Source organism: Ranitomeya imitator, chromosome 3 (genome assembly GCF_032444005.1).
Source record: "Ranitomeya imitator isolate aRanImi1 chromosome 3, aRanImi1.pri, whole genome shotgun sequence".
Taxonomy (NCBI): Eukaryota; Metazoa; Chordata; class Amphibia; order Anura; family Dendrobatidae; genus Ranitomeya; species Ranitomeya imitator.
Window position 1 is genome coordinate 695,265,433 of NC_091284.1, and position 14,941 is coordinate 695,280,373.

Genomic DNA, 14,941 nt, shown 5'->3' on the forward strand with positions numbered 1-14,941 from the left:
GATACAATAAAAAGAAATCATAAAAACTACCAGCAACAAAAATAAAGTTGTAAGTGTGCTTTAACAGGAGGAGATGCAATAAAAATGGCTTACCGAAGAGTGACCATCAGACGCTCCGCCGGTGAAATGGAGAATTGGCAATACGTGTCACGCCTTCGGATGAGATGTCCAATTCGGTCCACCAATAGATAGACGTTCTCCGCTTTCATCTGCACATATGAGAAAAATTTCTCGGGGTCTCCTCCTAACTCCAGGTACTGTGTAGAAAACACCCCACGTGTCATTCTCTGTGCAGTGATGGGGTGGATCCACAAACGCCGTCGGCGCAGACACATGATACGCTGCTGTCTCTCTCAGTCCTTTTCCAGAACAATAGCTTTCAAAAGATTCGCCTCCACAATAAAATCCACGTTGATCTTCAGAATATTCGCAATAACTTCTTCCATCTTGCTCTCCAACCTGCTCCTCTACAACCTGTCAAAGATGGGTTGTAAAAGCACTGTATATATTGGTTTTCAGTAGCCAATCGCATTTTGGAGCCTACCAGGGGAGTTTTTAAAAACCGAATCCATCAAAAAACGGATAAAAAAACGAATAAAAAAATGGATAAAAAAAGGAAGAAACGGATGTAAAACTGATTAAACGGATCCGATTTTTTCCGTTTCCGCTAGTCTCATCAGTTTTTCACATTTTGCACCGGATCTGTCAATCCGACACGATGCCGGAATCGGCAAGACGGCAAAAACCTAATGTGTGAAAGTAGCCTGTTAGTGTTTGCTACACTTTTTACAGAAAATAAGACAATTAACTGTTTCTATCTAAAATTAAATAGAAAACGCCTCTATGGACATACTATACCTCAATACTACACTTGTTCCTAAATATCATTCTATCCCATGCTAGTGTGCATGCAGTATCCAGCTCCAGAATAGCCAAAGTATCACAAATCATATTTATAGTGTACTGGTGCCTCCTCGTGGTCATGACTGAAAGAGCATCTAAACATTTTGAAAACCATGAGGTTTTCTTTGTCTATTTTAGGGTATGTGCACATAATAATAATAATTTTATTTCTATAACGTCAACATATTCCGCAGCAGTTTACATTTTAGAGGGGACTTGTACAGACAATAGACATTACAGCATAACAATAAACACATAGATCAAAACAGATACCAAGAGGAATGAGGGCCCTGCTCGCAAGCTTACAGTCTATGAGGAAAAAGGGGAGATACAAAAGGTGGATGGTAACAATTGCTTTCATTGCTCAGACCAGCCATAGTGTAAGAATCGGGTGTTCATGTAAAGCTGCATGAACCAGCTAACAGCCTAAATATGTAACAGCAGAGACACAGAGGGCTATTAAATGCATAAAGTGTGTGAGAACATGATACGAGGAACCTGGTTATGGTAAAAATTTTGAATAGGCAACACAGGAATGGTTAGATTAATGTACTGAAGCGGTAAGACAGTCTGAAGAATTGCATTTTTAGGCCATGCATAAAACTGTGGGTATTGGGGATTAATCAAATTAACCTGGGTAGTGCATTCCAAAAAATTGGCGCAGCAAGTGAAAAATCTTGGAGATGGGAGTGGGAGGTTCTGATTATTGAGGATGCTAACCTCAGGTCATTAGTGGAGCGGAGGGCACGGGTAGGGTGGTAGACTGAGACGAGGGAGGAGATGTAGGGTGGTGCTGAGCCATGGCGTGCTTTGTGGGTGAGGGTAATAAGTTTGTACTGGATTCTGGAGTGGATGGGTAGCCAGTGTAATGACTGGCACAAGGTAGAGGCATTGGTGTAACGATTGGTGAGGAATATGATCCTGGCTGCAGCAATCAACAAAGATTGGAGAGGGGAGAGTTTGGTATGAGGGAGACCGATTAGTAGAGAGTTACAATAGTCCAGACGACAATGAATAAGAAAAACAGTGAGCATTTCTCCAGAGTAAGAAAGGGTCGAATTCTAGAAATGTTTTTGAGGTGCAGATAAAAAGAGCAAGCTAGTGATCGGATGTTGGGGTGAATGAAAGCTCTGAATAAAGTATGACCCCAAGACAGCGGGCATGTTGCTGGGGAGTAATGGTAGAACCACACACAGAAATGGCAATGTCGGGCATAGGTAGTTTAATACAGGGAGGAAACACAAGGTGTTCAGTTTCAGATAGAGGGAGGACATGATGTTGGAGATAGCGGTAAAACAATCACTGGTGTTTTCTAAAAAGGCAGGCATGATGTCAGGAGAGGAGGTGTATAATTGGGTGTCATCAGCTTAGAGATGGTACTGGAAACCAAATCTATTGATTGTCCAATAGGGGCAGTATACAAGGAGAATAGGATGGACCTAGAACCGATCCTTGAGGAACCCCAACAGTAAGGGGAAGATGAGAGGAGGAGGAGCCAGCAAAAGATACAGTGAAGGAGCGGTCAGAGAGATCAGAGGAGAACCAGGAGAGAACGGTGTCCTTGAGGCCGATGGAGCGGAGCATATTGAGGAGGAGCTGATGATCTACAGTGTCAAATGCTGCAGAGAGATCCAAGAGAATTAGCATGGAGTAGTGACCATTAGATTTAGCGGTTAGTAGATCATTAGAGATTTTAGTGAGGGCAGTTTCAGTAGAGTGCACATTACATCTTTCCAGACAGGTGAATCCACTGGGTTGTTCAAGAGCAAGACTGATCATGGAACGCCAGCATTTTTTTTCCTGAAGCATATTTTTTGTGTTTTTTGTTTACTGAGCTTTTTTAAAGGTTTTGGGCACTAGCAGTTTTTTGGGGCATTTTCTCCAGCATTTTTGACTGGATGAAGAAGACTGGGTTCGTCGCAAGACCTCCATATTATGTATTACTGCAAACAATGTGGATTATTATTGTTTTTTTAATAATATTTTTTTTAATAAATGGGGAGTTTTTTTCAAATAAATATTTTTTTCTGTGTGTTTTCTTTTCTTTTTACTTACTGGGTTAGTAATGGGGGTATCTGACGCTTAGCCTCAGCTCTTTCCTATTGCCTTAGTACAGTGGCAATCGAGGTAATTGTTTTTGGGGTTGATGTCAGAAGCTGGGTGACACCAAGCCCAGAGGTTAGTAATGGAGAGGTGTCAATGAACACACCCCATTACTTACCTTGTAGTAAAAATGCATAAACACACAGAAAAAAACACTTTATTTGATTAAAGACTCCCCCACGCTCCCTCATTTATCCATTTATTAATTAAAAATAAATCGAGGAAGGGCCGACGTTAATCCAATAGTGAAATGTCCCATGACACCCATGGAATCCTATGGAGTCTTGTTCTGAGAAAGTTCACAGAACGAAACTTTATAGTTTCAGTGGCTGGCATGGAAATTTTCATAATCCTGCCACTGACCGTTCTGAGAACGTCTTTTTTATTATTTCTTTTCTCACATGGTGAGCCGTACAATCACAGCTATGCCGATACTTTGGTGGCTGTGATGGTGTTGGAAATGCCCACCCCGGAAAAGATTGTTGATTGGCTGCACTGCAACCTTTCGTCAAGCTTTATTAGTCTGCCAAAACAAAACAGTAACATGGACATACAGTAAGAAGTTCATGTTCGGGGTTCATTACTAGGTGCCCTGTATAAATCCCGAACTTTGCAGTTCGCTCATCCTTAAAGGGAACCTGTCACCCCGAAAATCGCGGGTGAGGTAAGCCCACCGGCATCAGGGGCTTATCTACAGCATTCTCTAAAGCTGTAGATAAGCCCCCGATGTTACCTGAAAGAGGAAAAAAAGACGTTAGATTATACTCACCCAGGGGCGGTCCCGCTGCTGGTCCGGTCGGATGGTTGTCTCTGGTCCGCTTCGGCGCCTCCCATCTTCATTCGAAGACGTCCTCTTCTGATCTTCAGCCACGGCTCCGGCGCAGGCGTACTTTGTCTGCCCTGTTGAGGGCAGAGGAAAGTACTGCAGTGCGCAGGCGCCGGAAAGGTCAGAGAGGCCCGGCGCTTGCGCACTGCAGTACTTTGCTCTGCCCTCAACAGGGCAGACAAAGTACGCCTGCGCCGGAGCCGTGGCTGAAGATCAGAAGAGGACGTCTTGGAATGAAGATGGGAGGCGCCGCAGCGGACCAGAGACATCCATCCGACCGGACCAGCAGCGGGACCGCCCCTGGGTGAGTATAATCTAACGTCTTTTTTTCCTCTTTCAGGTAACATCGGGGGCTTATCTACAGCATTACAGAATGCTGTAGATAAGCCCTTGATGCCGGTGGGCTTACCTCACCAGCGATTTTCGGGGTGACAGGTTCCATTTAACCCTTACTTGATAGCTCAGAATTGTTGTGGAGAACTCATCTTTGTTCACATTACTAGAAAAAGAACGACTAAACTTGGTAAACTCGAACATTTTCCAACATCTCAACCATATTTTGTAATTGTAAAGAATGTTTTGCCCCCCTATTATTCATCTGAGTCTTTATGAAAACTCAGCTCTATATTAGGAGACAAGTTGCTGCTGTTTGTGTATTTATGATGCCACAGTAAAAACAATTTGATCATCATTGGATGCAGGGGCGGATTATAATAGGGTCTATCTGGGCGGTAGCCCAGGGCCCAGTGGTGTGGGGGGGCCCCGGGCTACCGCTCAGATTGCCCGCCTCCATCAGGGCATTACTGGCCTGATTGGCATATGGGCCCGGTGGGCAGAGGGGGCCCGCATCTGGCCCCATCTCATCTGCTCACCGGACCCCCCCTACAGGCGCTGCGGCAGTTAAACGCTATTGATGTGCAAGCGCGCGCCCGCACATCAATAGTTAACAGCCGCCAGCCAATCGGAGGCTGGCAGCTGACATCAGTCGCAGCGCGCACGTCGCCGGCGTCTGATGTCATTGTCAGTCACCGACAAGTGCACGCTGCAGCTGCGAGGAGAGAGCTTCACCGCTGGAGTGCGGACAGATTAGGAGAACTCTTTTTTTTTATTGCGAACGGCAATCCTGGGGGCCCGGGCCAGTACGCTGGACACTGGGGGCAGAGATGCTGGACACACTGGGGGCAATATGCTGGACACACTTGGGGCAATATGCTCTACACACTAGGAACAATATGCTGGACACACTGGGGGCAGATTGCTGGACACACTGGGACAGGATACTGGACACACTGGGGGCAGAATGCTGGACACACTGGGGGCAATATGCTGAACACACTGGGGACAATATGCTGGACACAATGGGGCCAGAATGCTGGACACACTGGGGGCAGGATGCTGGACACACTGGGGGCAGTATGCTGGAGACACTGGGGCAGAATGCTGGACACACTGGGGGCAATATGCTGGAGACACTGGGGGCAATATGTTGGACACACTGGGGGCAGATTGCTGGACACACTGGGGCCAATATGCTGGAGACACTGGGGCCAATATGCTGGAGACACTGGGGCAGAATGCTGGACACACTGGGGGCAATATGCTCGACACACTGGGGGCAATATGCTGGAAACACGGGGCAATATGCTGGAGACACTGGGGGCAATATGCTGGACACACAGGGGGCAATATGCTGGATACACTGGGGGCAATATGTTGGACACACTGGGGGCAATATGCTGGACACACTGGGGGCAATATGCTGGACACACTGGGGGCAATATGCTGGACACACTGGGGGCAATATGCTGGACACACTGGGGCAGAATGCTGGACACACTGGGGGGCAATATGCTGGATACACTGGGGGCAGATTGCTGGACATGCTGGGGGCAATATGCTGGACACACTGGGGCAGAATGCTGGACACAATGGGGCAGATTGCTGGACACACTGGGGGGCAATATGTTGGAGACACTGGGGAAGATTGCTGGACACAATGGGGGCAATATGCTGGACACAGTAGGGCAGATTGCTGGACACACTGGGGGCAATATGCTGGACACACTGGGGGCAATATGCTGGACACACTAGGGGCAATATGCTGGACACACTGGGGGCAATGTGCTGGACACACTGGGGGCAGGATGCTAAACACACTGGGGGAAGGATGCTAAACACACTGGAGGCAGGATGCTAAAGTGATACTATGTCGCCTCTTTTTCTTCATGTGGTGTAATGTAGAAGTTGGGAAAAATTAAGTAATGGGTTCTGCAAGCGGAGCTCGAGATAACTGTTATTTCCTGCAGAGACAAGTCCTGGCTGGATGAAGTGATGGCAGTCTGTGCTAGATGAAAGATGAAGGACTTCAGCTAGAGACGTCACTGGTGAGTCAGTGTTACCTATACACTGACACTATACACTGTATACTATATACAGAGGTCCTGTGTACAATGTCACCGGTGATCACTGTATTACCTCTACACAGACACTGCATACTAAGTACAGATCCCCTGTGAATACTGGCACTTATGGCGATAGTATTGTGTTTTTTTTTTCTTCCTAACTGAAGGGTAAATTGACTAGATCAATGGATGTTTGACAGGTTATAGTTTCACACAGCAACTATTTTTCTGGAATAATCTGGTTCAGGTATATGATGACGCCGTCACATGACCCCATCACATGACCGGGGGGCTCACAGTGTCTGAACAGCCCGGGGCACTGGCTACACTTAATCCACCCCTGAGTGTATGCTGATACTTCCATCTTTTACCTGGATTTTGCTAGGGAATTGGGATGATCCAACATTTTCTTTTTCCACTAGACCAGGGTCCCAAGAGTCTTTACATTCATCTCTAGAGGGTACCTAAGGGACTATATTGAGAGAACTTGGTTTCTATTCATATTTTCTGTATTTTATCTATATGCTTCTTCAATAAAATTGTTATATTTTAGCTCTTAGCTCTCAGTGTCCATTTTTCTTTTGGGTTTCTATTTATATATTATGGCGGAGCTTTTACCTCCGGTGCCCTCTTTGTAGGTTTATTGATATATTGAGAGAACGCATACTGTCCACCCTGGAAAGAGAAACCCGCCAACATCCACTGTGCCTGCTGCTGTTCGTAATGTTTAAAGAGAACCTTTCACCAGTATGAGCATGTTATACCGGCCACATCATGGAATGACAGCCGTGGTGCTTAGTAAAATATAATTTTCTTTTATTTCTCCTCTTTGTTGCAGAGCTAATATGTTGTAAAGTTTAAGTTATAATTTATGGTATAGTTAAACCTGGTGTTACCACAATTTATCTCTGGGGGCGTGTACTGCTTCTCCTGCATAAAGTTGGCCAATCATAAGCAGGCAGTAACACATGAGGAAACAAGAACATGCCCTCCTCACTGATCTCTGCAGCTGCTCTACTCTACTGCTGATCCCGGTGTCTCTTATTGTCTGCAACACTCATGTTACATCAACAGCGCTGCAGCCAATAACTGAGCTCACGGCTCTCCCTGAATTGACAGCATAAGCCACTAAGCTTACTGATTGGCTACAGTGGTATCGACGAGACAATAACAGATACAAGGAATAGCAGTAGAAACTGAACACTTGGCCATGGTAGCATGACTAAGGCTCAGGGTATATTTAAAAAAACAAACTGCTTGTTCATACAGTCATTTCTCAATTAAACAGTGAAGAGTAACAACTCACAGAAAGGCAGCAGTTCCTTCACACACGCATATTGCTGATTACTGTACAGAGGGGAACTATATGCACGACGGAACCCAGGGGGCTGGAAAAAAAAAAGAATAAAATCATAATTTATTATTATTTAGATTTCAGTTCTATATTGATAAATTTAGAGAGTGTGTAATAGATTCTGTCTAGAACCACCAACTTTATAATAATTGAAAGTTTTTGTAAGTAAAACTTCGGTACTGAACTATGTAGTTTGGCTTCTCAATGCCTGACAATATTCAGGATCTCTGCTTGATGAAAGTGAAGGGAATCAGTCCGGTTTACACTTGGAGGTTTTTAAAGAGGTCAAATTGCACTTTTCATTTCCACATTGGATAATAAAGATGGTGCTGCATGCTGGATGAAAACCCGGACATCCAACAGGTGTTGTATATTTCAATGGCGGACACACGGCTAGTGTTATTTGGCTGGGAAAGGGCCAATATCCATGACCCTCCCCAGCCTATTAATATCAGCTCCGAGCTGTCTGCTTTCCCTTGGCTGATTAAAAAAAAGAGGGGACCTGTGCAAGAACAATATATGGGCTCTTTGCAGGTCAATAACTCATTAAAATGCACAATACCACCTTTGGCAGCAGTAGTGGGCCCCTTACCTCTTAAGCCCATGTGCAGCTGCACAGGGTGCACCAATGATTTGTTCATCCTTGGTGCACATATCCTTAATTAAAATAGGACATGTGTGTGATATCTGCCAATCGGCTAATTGTAACGTAGAAACTCCAAGAATGTAACATCTCTCAATCCCAAGATGGAAATTAGTGGTGCCGGACATCACCTTTAAAACATGTCTTCATTATATATTCAACTTACACAGGTACAGGAAACAACAATACTGGCCAAGTTTACTACTAGGCAATGGACTCTGCCCTTTTCCAAACTATTTTCCACTTGATATCTTGCCATTGATACTGTATAGCTCCACATTATACAATTTAGTAGCTCAACTACATAGGACTATTGACAAAGGGAACAGATTTAACTAATTGGAAGAAAAGCATCTCTTGGCCTTGTCTATATTATTGTTTACCTGGAACCATCTCATAATCTAGTTCATCCTCACTGGGTTTGTTTGGCTAGATATAGATACAACTCAGTGAAATTCAAATACCAGGCAGGAAAAATCATGCAATTTTGGAGATCACAGGATGGATATACATGCTAATGTTATGTAAATGATGATAAAATGGAAACAACATTTTTTAAACATCTTGATCTATTCAGTATCAAGTATTCTCACCACGTGCACACCTGGGACACTTGCACACCTGCGCTGCCATCAATTAGGTTACTAATGGTTGTCTGAGGAATGTTCTGCCATCCTGAATGCACTTTGGCACATCTGACTCATAGCCCAATGTCTGTTTATGGCTTTTATAGATACAGTTTGACGCCTTAGGCTTTTTATATGACATCCAATTTCACTTGTAGTACAGAATGGATTAATGAGTTGAACCAATGGTACGGCCAATTCTCCAAGATGTCCCAAGAGCCATTTTTCAAAACCACAGTCCCAAGTTGCCCATGCAAATGTCAACAGCCTGCATGGCCTAAATATGCTACCATGGCCTGCAGCACATTTTCAGATGTGTGTCCCATCTAGCACACTGAGCTGCCAGCAGTGGATCATGATGACTTGTATGCATTCAGGGTGGCAAAACTTCCCAACCATTGGTAACCTCACTGATAGCAGCCAAGCCATGTATGAGTGGGTATTTCTGCGCAAGGTGCTCATATTTGATGCTGAATACATTGTGATGTTTTAAAAGATTTGGTTATCATTAACATGTCTATCCATCCTGTGATTTCCGTAATTCCACTTTTCCTTTTTGTCGTAGAAATTTAAATGTAAAGGTGTGTATATAGGCAAGACAAAGGTTTCTGGAAAGGGAGTTAATGGGTTACCTCCCCTTCTAGACCTGGTTGAGACATATTAAAATTTGGGCCAGTCAGGCTCCCAAATTATAAATCTGACTTATTCTGTGTGCCACAGCTGATTATTTCCATGCACTAGTGTGGTGTATAAATCGGACCAGACTGCAATTTTTTTCTTCTATTTTTTGGTGCAATATTTGCTGCAATTTTTTTCACACGGACCATCAGTTTCACAATACAAACTGTATGCATTATTAAAGGGAGTCAGCACAAAATGACTGTTCTAACCAAGTGTAAGGGTGTGTTGGGGTCAAGTCATGCCCCGCAACCCTTCCTAGTAAAACAGGTGCGTTTTGCATGTAAGATGCTTTATGATGTATTAATGCATGTGTAATGTGTAGTTATGCATCTTTATAGACTAAGGCTAGAGTTAGGGAATTACAGTATAAGTGTAGCATTTAGTGAGAGTAATAGTAACGGGTAGTATAGAGTTTAGTACAGTGAGGGACACTGTAGATTAGGAGATTAAATAAGGTTAGGATAAGAATTGGTTGAGGAAATAAGGCATTTCTAAGTTAGGCTACTTTCACACTAGCGTCGTACGACGCACGTCGCAATACGACGTTGCGATGTACCGATGCATGCTGTGAGAATTAGCTGCACAAAGGGGGCAGCGGATGCAGTTTTTCAACGCATCCGCTGCCCCATTCTGAGCTGTGGGGAGGAGGGGGCGGAGTTCTGGCCGCACATGCGCAGTCGGAAATGGCGGACACAACGCACCAAAAAACGTTACATGCAATGTTTTTTGGTGCCAACGGTCCGCCACAACACGACACAACCGTCGCACGACGGTTGCGACGTGTGGCAAAGCGTCGCAATACGTCGCTAATGTTAGTCTATGGAGAAAAAACGCATCCTGCAAGCAATTTTGCAGGATGCGTTTTTTCTCCAAAATGACGCATTGCGACGTGCGTCGTACGACGCTGGTGTGAAAGTAGCCTTAGGAGGGGTCAGAGTAGAGATAGTTGAGACAGTTCCTGGATTTAGTCAGAGAGTTGGATGGAGAACAGCAAGGTTGTTTCAGAAACACATTTAAGAAGAAGAGTCCAGCAGCTCAGAGCCTCAGGGCTGGAAGGTACACAAGTACAAGGGAACAGGAGCAGCATGAAAGCGGCAGCGACTAGGTTCAGTGGGAATTCCCAGAACGTCCAAGCCCTATGGTCTGGAAAAGATTTGGAAGAGCCATCCTTTATTTCGCACTGACGAGGGGCAGTACCCCGAAACACAATGTCTGCAAATTGAGATTCTGGTTTGGCTATTATCCTAAGTCATGTGACAAGGCTTGGTAAAGGGTCCACATTGACTGTTAGGATTGCTACTTCCAATAGATGGCACTTGAGTTCTAGTTCTCTTCCTCTCTGAAGAGACAATTTGCATATTTCCCAGAGGAGCATTGCGGCTTTAGGTCTCCTCACCTTGACATGCTTATCATGTCACTCTCCACAAGGAGAAGCGATACTTCTTGGATCTCGGTCAGACACTTCTCAATCAGCCAAACCAGATCTCCACTTTGCACTGACGAGGGGCAGTACCCCGAAACACAGTGTCTGCAAATTGAGATTCTGGTTTGGCTATTATCCTAAGTCATATGACAAGGCTCGGTAAAGGGTCGACATTGACTGTTAGGATTGCTACTTCCAATAGGTGGCACTAGAGTTCTAGTTCTCTTCCTCTCTGAAGAGACAATTTTCATATTTCCCAGAGGAGCAATGCGGCTTTAAGTCTCCTCACCTCGACAAGCTTATCATGTCATTCTCCACAAGGAGAAACAATACTTCTTGTACGCCCTCAGAGAGGAAAATGGGTGGGGTCACCCAGGCAAGAACTAGTCTAGCTATCCGGGAAGCTGCGGTGCCAGATGGAACGTTACCAGAACAAAGATTGCCAGTAGAGCAAGAGACAACACATAGCAAAGGATCTATGATCAGTGGGAATTACTGTGCGATGTCTGTGACTGAACTGAACTTGCTGAGTAAAGTTGTTTTGTTAAGAATGGACTTGGACTCTGTCAATCAGTGTGTGATGATATCTGGAATTGGGACCGTGCAACCTGAGGAAACTCCAAACTAAAAGTGAGTGACTTGCATTGCACACAAATCACACAACAAATGGGACATCGTGTTTTCTTTGTGCGGTGTCAGGGTGTGCCGGAACAGCAGCCCCTCACCATGAATACCACCCTTGCCACCTCACACAAGCACATGCCCTCAGTATACACTTGATGTGGCTAAGCAGCTCAGTGCACCTTTTCAGGAACCTGTTTTTCATTTATCTGTGCCCTCTTCTGTATTCTGTAAAGTCAGAGCTTTCAATTAAAGGGGTTATCCAGGACTATATTAATTTCTCACTATGGGCCTAAGAACTAACAGGCAGGTAGGTTTTAGGTACCTTCTTGTTCTCTCTAACGCAGATCTCTTCCGGCACAGACTGTCACTGACTACTCCTGCTGGCTATTCTGAGGCTTCTGTTGACATCACGACGACAGAGCAGCGGATTCTCTTCTGCTCTGCTCTGTTGCTAGGGCGTGACTCCCGATGTTATGATGACTGACAGCCACATTCCCGCTACTTAACTGCGTGAAGCCAACTGTCAATCAGCATGAAATCCATGGTAACTCCCCATCAACAGAGCAGACCAGAACAAGGGACCTCTCTGAGCCGACACCACATAGAACAGGCAGGTAAATGGCAAAAAAATAATATAATTCTGGAAAACCCCTTTAGGGTATGTGCACACGTTGTGGATTTCCTGTGGATCCACAACGTTTTTTCCGCGCAGATCCTCAAGTGATTTAAAGTACAATGTAAATCAATGGAAAAAAAAATAATGTGCTAATGGTGTGGAAAAATCCGCACGGAAAATGCAGCAGATTCAAAAAAGGACCATGTCAATTTTTTTTTGCGGATCTGCAGTGTTTCTGCACCCATTTCATAATAGAAATCCGCAGGGGAAAAAAAAGTATGAAATCCGCACAGAATCCGCAGCAAATCTGCAAAAAATCCCCACAAAATCCGCAAAAAAAAGGTGCAGATTTTGACCTGCGTTTTCTGCCAAGAAATGCAGAATCTGAACAGAAAATTCCACAATCTAATCCGCAACGTGTGCATATAGCCTAAAAACACACCATTTGTTTTTTTTGTTTTTTGCTGATGGAGTAACGCTTTAAATGTAAGCTCCCATTCTTATACTGTGCTGTTCAGTTTATTCTGATAGACTTTCAGTCATACATGGACATTTATGTAATGCTAATATACCTAGTTCTATCATTTATTGTATTTGTTATACTTTGCTGCCATCTACTGGCCGTTGCTGTATTACACTGTAATATTTTGTTATGGTACTTTCCCACAATACCTTTCTGTCATAGCTCCTCCTATCTTTTTCCTTCTCTTCCTGTTTTGTACTCCGTGCCATCTTGGAATACACATGTGCTGCAGAGCTGGAGAAGGATTCTCTTGTTACCTCTAACCTGGAGCTTCTATTATCTCTGTCTGGTGATTCTGTAACAGCCCTAACCTACAGTCCTCACTCTCACCTCATCTCACCAAGGTACTGTAAATAAACCTGTTGAATGTATCACTGCATCATCCTTCCGGATCACGACGCGCAGCTGATAAGGACTAGGAGCACAGTTTAGCGAGTAACGCTACCCGCCATTGTTTATATAGCGATTTGTGATCACATCCCTCAGACACATCTCATCCACGTATATCGGTGGCAGAATATATACTCACCATCTGGTGGCTTCACCTTTTACTGATGCCGTTCCGGTCCCGCAGATGCATCTCGTGCCTGTAATTTCAGACTTGATAAGTCAGAAGCTACTCCACAGGAGCTCAATGCAAGTCTATGACAGCCAGAATGAGGCTCTCATAGAGAAGCACGGAAATGTGACCTCCGACGTGCTCTACGAAACTCTGCAACTGCCAAAAGGTCACTTTTCACCGGAGACCGATGGGACCGATGCCTGAAAACAATAATGGTGGCGGCAGTTGAGTATGTGGGGGCAGGGGAACTACATTTAAAGCACCACTCCAGCAGTGCAATAAAAAAACGCTGGAGTGGTGCTTTAAGTAGGTGAGAGCTGAGTTAGGTGCAAAACAGGTAGACGGGAAGGTACACTGAGCTGTTTGGCCACAATAAGGCTGTTCCTGTGCTTAGTTTGAAAAGTCCTTATGTGTTGACAGCGTTCCTTTAAATATATATCTTGATAAGTAGAGCTGGATAAAATACTAATTTTAATATCAAGCAGGAACTGTTTCAAACATGATTATTTAGCCATTCTGACATAGATTTTCATAGAAAGTACACCAACTAGATCAGGTGAAAGAGATCTATTTGAAAATGTATGCAGCTTGTATTGGAATCGGTGATGACAGATCCTCTTTCAGCTGTTTACATCAATGGAAAAGCCAAATAGTAACAACTAGATACAGTACAGACTAAAAATATCTGCTTTCTCAATGTTCATGCCTTCGTCCTCCTTCTCATTAGAAAATATTCTACTGACTAGGTTCTATTTTTTGCTTTTACAACAAAGTAATACTTTAGAAGTTGCTTTGGAAATCATTAAAAATAAACTGACATTTGCTGATTTTTTTTTCATTAGCAGAAAGTAAAGTATGTAATACAATATAACAAGACTGTCGAAAACTTCGAGAACTTACTATTTTGCCAAAACATTTCTGGAACTCGACATAGGACTGACAATGGTGATGAATGTTAGTCTTGCAGTTTTTACATCGCAGTCCAAATTTGTTGTTTACTGCAAGTGAAATAGAAGAAATTAATACAAAATATGCTATTATGTTTTTTTCTACTTGCTTTCTACAAACGGGAAGTTATCTTGCAGTCGGTAATATGGCCTACTACAACTACGGTACTATCCATTTCATTTCTGAAATGATGGCTTCACTTTTGGAATAGGACTTTTTTATATTCTAGTAGCTCATCTGAGAATTTCTTGAGTAAACACATGCTCAGACAGAATTAGTCAGTGACTCCAGTGCATCTTCCATGCCCATGAGTAATGGTTCTGCTGTCCCATTAACAAGAACCGACAGCAGCAATAGAGAACATTACAAAATATTCCAATTGCAAGTGTTGCTTTGCTGGGCAAATAGAAAAGCATCTGAAAACAATGACATTTGTGTTAGGCCTTGACCATCAAGAATGCTAGCAAAAAAACATTCTGTGACCACAAACAATATGCTATTTTATCAGAGCAACCAAAGCATACCTGGGCTAAACTCAGCAACAAGCCACCAGGACTCCCAGATATCTGGGTTGAGCATTCTCTGCGCTTGTCAAGCTAATGGTGTGGCAGATGGGAGACCTGCTTTGCTTCTGTTGCCGAAGGGCCTAGATACACTTGGAATCCGATCTGATCAGTGTGTTCAGCAATAGACTCTATACAGGTATA

At 43.9% G+C, this 14,941-nt stretch overlaps 1 protein-coding gene across 2 annotated transcripts in view; it reads right to left on the bottom strand.

The window, feature by feature from the left end:
- STAC3 (SH3 and cysteine rich domain 3) overlaps window positions 1–14,941 on the bottom strand; it is a 199,350-nt gene that overhangs the window by 44,565 nt on the left and 139,844 nt on the right. For both annotated transcript variants that reach the window (XM_069758546.1, XM_069758547.1), the window contains exons 3-4: window positions 14,187–14,284; window positions 7,541–7,622 (exon numbers count right to left, since the gene is read on the bottom strand). In XM_069758546.1, the coding sequence (XP_069614647.1) occupies window positions 7,541–7,622; window positions 14,187–14,284 (180 nt within the window). The remainder of the gene's footprint in view (window positions 1–7,540; window positions 7,623–14,186; window positions 14,285–14,941) is intronic.